This window comes from Rhea americana, unplaced genomic scaffold (assembly GCF_003343005.1).
Source record: "Rhea americana isolate MKP2758 unplaced genomic scaffold, rheAme1 scaffold_628, whole genome shotgun sequence".
Lineage (NCBI taxonomy): Eukaryota > Metazoa > Chordata > Aves > Rheiformes > Rheidae > Rhea > Rhea americana.
Window position 1 is genome coordinate 18,172 of NW_028186788.1, and position 5,521 is coordinate 23,692.

Consider the following 5,521-nt stretch of genomic DNA (forward strand, 5'->3'; position numbering starts at 1 on the left):
CCGGGGGGCTCCGGGCGGCGGTGGCCGCGCCCCGCTTTGCGGAGGGGGCTCTGGGCTGGGCCCTGCCCTCCTGCAGCCGCGGTTGGGGGGGTCCCGGCCGTGTTTGCAGCCCCCTTCCTTACTGGGGGGCTCCCTGCCGTCTTCCCGCCCCCTGTGTTGGGGGGATCGGGCCTGTCTCCACGCGGTGTTTGCAGCCCCTCGGGGGGGGCTCCTCGCCGTGTTTGCATCCCCTCTTTTGAGGGGCGGCGGTTCCGAGCTGCACTGTCTGCCGTCTTTGCAAGCCCCCTTATGGGGGGTGTTGGGGGGCTCCCTGCCCTGTGGCAGCCCTCACTGGGAGACTTTAGGGGGGATCTGCAGCGTGTTTGCACCCCCTCAATTCAGAGGAGGCTCAAGGGGGGCTCCCTGCTGTGTTTGCAGCCCCTCTTTTGGGGGAGAGTCCCTGCCCTGTCCCCCTTGTTTGTAGGGGGCCCCACTGCAGGGCCAAGCCCCACTGGGACTTGGCAGCCCCTGCTGCAAGGTGGCCAGCAGTGCCCCCCCCTCCCCGGTCTGTGGTATTTGGGGGAAAGGTGGGTGCGGGGGCCCCCGTCCCTGCCGCGGGGGCTGCCGTGCTGCTGCGGCCCTCCCCGACCGCCCGCGCCGTAGAGGGCATTGGGGTCACACCGGGGGGACCCTGTGCCGTGGGCTCCGGCCCCATGGCCCGACGGGGGGGGCGGCCCATGGCTCTGGCAGCCGTGGGCCGGCAGGTCAGGGCTCACGGAGGAAGCGTGTCCGTTGCCGGCCGGGAACGGCAGCCTGTTTGCCTTGGCTTCGGCCCCCACGGTTTCATAACGATCGTTGCAGCATCCCCATCGACCGGTGCTTTATTTTGGGATTCTTTCACTTCCCGGCCCTGGCAGTGTTGTGGTGTCCCACTTGGCCCCCGCACAGCCGCGAGACCGGGCAGGGCCGGCCCCGGCCGCCGCCGCGGGACCCAGCGGCCCCGCATCCCGCCTCACTAAAATTAGCCCGTACCGACGGTGGCCGCAGCCAGATGGGCCGGCTGACCGGCGTGAACCTGGCAGCTTTACCGGCTAATCCCGTTCCTCCTCACCCACCTTGCTGCCGCCGGCCCCGCGCTGCTCCCGGCRCTGCCGCCGTTGGCACGGGTGACCTTGACGGAGCGACGGGGCCGCGGGAGGGGGCCGGGGCGCCCGGCCGTGGGAAGGGGCATCCCGCTGCCGTGGGGCGCGGGGGGACGCGTGGTGCTGCCCGCTCGCCGCGGGGAGGCTCCCCGTGCCGGGACGCGGGCGGGAGCCGCGCTGCGGCCAGTGCTGGGTCCGGCAGCTCCGGCGCGCCCGGCCCCGCCGCGGGCTGCCCTGCGGCTGGCTGCGACCTTGGGCTTGCTGCTGGCCCTGTTGTTTCCAGGGCCTTTCGTATTTTCCTCTCGGCATGATGCGGCCTGTTCCTGCAGCCCGCTCCATTGCTGAGTAACGGGCCCAGTAACCCGGCACGGCGCAGCTCGCCGGCGGGGGGCTCGGCCGTGTCGCGCCCCTCGTCGCTGAGCCGGCTGCGCTCGGGGCTCCGCAGCGCCGTGCTCCCTCCCTCCCCAGACCCAATGGAAAAAGCGAGTCATGTTCCTCCGTGGCTGCCAGAGTCTCTGGAGGGCCCTGCTCCTGCCGCGGAGGCACCTGGCCCCAGCCCAGAGCTGGAGACCTCCTTTGCCGGGTGCTCGGCCACAGGACACGGCAACGTCGCGGGGGTCTCTGCGGGGTGCAGAGGGACCGAGGCGCGATAGCAGGCGCGGAGCTTGCTGGCTCCATCCGGGCCTTCCCGGGCCAGAGTCCCCACATTTGACTTGGTGCTGGCCAGGAACAAAGATCATTTTATTTTTTTTCTCCTCTGGAAAGCTGCCAAGCCAGGGCCAGGGGTTGTAGCACTGGTGCCGATACGGAGGAAGCCCGCTGTGGTTTCGCTCCCGCGGCCGCGCGTTATCGGTGGCCCAGGCCGCCGCATGTCCTTGCAGCCTGCGCGTTTCCGCTCTGGTCGAGGCACCGGGAAGCGAAACGCTGGATGGCTTTTGCTTCCCGCTGCTGAGTCGCGTAGTGCTCTGCAGCGGTTCCTGCTCTGGCCTGGTTGCGCTGGGCAGGTGCTGGCTTTGCGGAGCTGCAGCCTACGCTGTGCGTGAGCAAAATGCTGCTCTGAGCCCACTGGGAGCCCAGTGGCTCCCCTCCCCCTGCATGCTTGGCAGCTGGTGAAACCTGTTTGGGTTTGATCTCCCCTGTGCACACGTGGGCGTAGAGAAACCGCCGGCTCCGGTTGCAGGGTTGCAGGGCATAGCGTCCTTGCAAGACAGGCAGGAGTCACGGGTCTCTTCCTGCGGCAGCCGCGGCTGTGGGAGCCCTGCTGCCAGCTCGAGCAGCCTGGCCCCCTGCCAGGGGATGCTCCTGTGGGATGTGGCCAGCGGTTCGCGGGCTCTCTTGGGTGCTCAGATCCTGTTTATACCTCTAACAGCTTTATAGAAACGGACAAGTTGAGGGCTTGAGGGCTCGTGGCCCCTTTTTGCATGRTAATGCTTAAATACCCATGTCTGCTCTCCCACAGAATGCACCATGCGTCCTCTTTGCAGCCCGTCACGCCAGTGCCGCCACGGTAAGAGCWGATTCTGCCCCTGCTACGATCCCTTTCCCTGCTCCGGGTAAAACACCGGATGGGGGGGGGGCATGCAGTGAGCCCAGGACTGGTGGGACTCGCTGGTAGCTCACGGCTCCACTCCCTCCCTTTCTGCCCAGAACCTGAAGGATGTCCTGGCAAACATGATCCCCAAGGAGCAGGCGAAGATCAAGAACTTCAGGCAGCAGCACGGCAGCACTGCCATCGGGCAGATCACGGTGGACATGGTGAGCGGCGAGGGCGGCCAGGCAGCGCTGCCCTCCCAGGGGGGGCCACATCCCTCCGGTGCTGGGCTGGGTCGGGGGCACCRGGCTGTTCCCAGTGCTGTTAATGCCTCCTGCTGCCCTCCTCCAGGTGTACGGTGGGATGAGAGGCATGAAGGGGCTAATATACGAGACCTCGGTGCTGGATCCYGATGAGGTAAGGCCTGATCCTGCCCTGCTGTAACGGCTCCCGCCTCGCGCAGGGCCACCCTGCGGCGGCTGATGCTTGTCCCGGGCTCTCCAGGGCATCCGCTTCCGTGGCTACAGCATCCCCGAGTGCCAGAAGCTGCTCCCCAAAGCGCCGGGGGGAGAGGAGCCGCTGCCCGAGGGTCTCTTCTGGCTGCTGGTGACGGGAGAGGTGCCCACCCAGGAACAGGTAGGGCGCCGGGGGCATCCTTGGGGCCGCAGGAGGCTGACAACTCCTGCGCGAAGCCCCGAGGGCTCAGCCCCTGCTCTCCCCGCAGGTCAGCTGGGTGTCCCGCGAGTGGGCCAAGCGGGCCGCGCTGCCCTCCCACGTGGTGACCATGCTGGACAACTTCCCCAACAACCTGCACCCCATGTCCCAGTTCAGCTCTGCCATCACCGCCCTCAACAGCGAGAGTAAATTCGCCCGTGCCTACTCTGAGGGCATCAACCGGGTCAAGTACTGGGAGGTACGGGGGACTCCAGGGCTTTGTGGTGGATGCGGCGAGGTCTGAGCTGCCCTCGGCTGCAGCGAGGTGCCTCCAGCCCCGGCTGCTCTGCCTGTGAAGTTTGATGATCCAGGGCCTGGGTCTGTGTTGGTGGAGTTCTGGGGCTCACAGGACCCCTGCGGAAGAGCGTCCGCCCCATCTAACCCTGTCTCTCCCAGTTTGTCTATGAGGAYGCCATGGATCTGATTGCCAAGCTGCCTTGCATTGCCGCAAAGATCTACCGCAACCTGTACCGCGAGGGCAGCAGCATCGGGGCCATCGATCCCAACCTGGACTGGTCCCACAACTTCACCAACATGCTGGGCTACACCGACCCGCAGTTCATTGAGCTCATGCGGCTCTACCTCACCATCCACAGGTGCTGGGGATGGACACGGTGGTGTGGGCAGAGGCACGGGAACAGGAGCAAAAGGAGGGAACTTGGCCCTGCTCCCTGCCCCGAGGGCTGGGTACGGTCCCCAGCATGCCCAGGCTGCTCCAAGGATGGAGGGAGGTTTGCTGCCAGGCTGGATGTGGCACTGGCTTAATGCAGGCAATATGGGGCAGCCGAAGGGCAGGGCTGTGCTGAGCCGGGCAGGGGTCCTGGAGGGTCCCTGGGGCATTGCGGGACAGGGCTGTCGTCACTGTCCAGAATGCCGCAGGGGTGTTGCAGGGCCAGCAGCTCCCTCCAGCAGCTGTTGGAGGGGGACGTGGTGGCCCTGATGTGTCCCCTCACCCCTGCAGCGATCACGAAGGTGGGAACGTGAGTGCCCACACCAGCCACCTGGTCGGCAGTGCGCTCTCTGACCCATACCTTGCCTTTGCCGCGGCCATGAACGGGCTGGCTGGGCCCCTGCACGGCCTCGCCAACCAGGTAGGGCACCTCCGCACGTCCCTGTCTGTGCGTCCGTCYGTGTGGCTCCGTTCTCACCCCCCGTGCCTTGCTGTGCCCCCCAGGAGGTGCTGCTGTGGCTCACCAACCTGCAGAAGGAGCTGGGTCAGGACGTCTCAGACGAGAAGCTGCGAGACTTCATCTGGAACACGCTCAACTCGGGCAGGGTGAGTCTGCAGCCGGGATGAGGCACCGGGGCCGGGACGGTGGCCGTGGCAGGCTGGGGTCTGACGCCCTCCCGTTGCAGGTGGTGCCTGGCTACGGGCACGCGGTGCTGAGGAAGACGGATCCCCGTTACACCTGCCAACGGGAGTTCGCTCTCAAGCACCTGCCCAAGGACCCCATGTTCAAGCTGGTGGCCCAGCTCTACAAGATTGTCCCCAATGTGCTGCTGGAGCAAGGCAAGGCCAAGAACCCCTGGCCCAATGTGGACGCTCACAGCGGGGTGCTGCTGCAGGTAAGCGCGGGGGCTGACCGGGGCCGCCTGGCCCCTCCCCAGCTGGCCGAGGGGCTGTGCTGGCGGAGCTGCCCCGACACCCTGCCCCTCTCTCCTCCACAGTATTACGGCATGAAGGAAATGAACTACTACACGGTGCTGTTCGGGGTCTCCCGGGCCCTGGGTGTCCTGGCACAGCTCATCTGGAGCCGGGCGTTGGGCTTCCCGCTGGAGAGACCCAAGTCCATGAGCACAAAGGGCCTCATGCAGCTCGTGGGCTACAAATCTGGGTAAAGAAGGGACACGGGAAGGGCCGTGGCTCGCTGCTCCCCGGGGAGCACCGAGGCACTGCCTTGCCGCCGCACTGGGCCCAGGACAGACTCGGCACTGAACCCTTCTCAGGCACTGCTCCCCCCCCCGTTATCTGTGGGGCTGTCTCAGCCCCACAGCGCTGCTCTTCCCCCCTGCCTACCCCACGTGCTTCAGCAGCACTGCCGCGCTCCCACTACTTGCGGGCTGTGGGAAGGGGAGACGAGGCAGCTGCCACGGGGGTGTCCCGCTCCCCGTCCCGTCCCGCCGCCACCTGCCATGGGGGGAGGGAGGGGGCTCC

General features: G+C 67.0%; 1 protein-coding gene across 1 annotated transcript; it reads left to right on the forward strand.

Annotated features, from left to right (window-relative positions):
- The first annotated feature begins 2,547 nt into the window (after positions 1-2,547).
- CS (citrate synthase) lies at positions 2,548-5,512 on the forward strand. The gene is made up of 10 exons (XM_085320300.1): positions 2,548-2,628; positions 2,769-2,876; positions 3,004-3,069; positions 3,157-3,288; positions 3,377-3,565; positions 3,763-3,962; positions 4,328-4,457; positions 4,541-4,642; positions 4,723-4,932; positions 5,035-5,512. The coding sequence occupies exons 1-10, from the start codon at positions 2,563-2,565 to the stop codon at positions 5,203-5,205; spliced, it is 1,374 nt and encodes a 457-aa protein (XP_085176426.1). The 5' UTR covers positions 2,548-2,562; the 3' UTR covers positions 5,206-5,512.
- Positions 5,513-5,521: the final 9 nt, after the last annotated feature.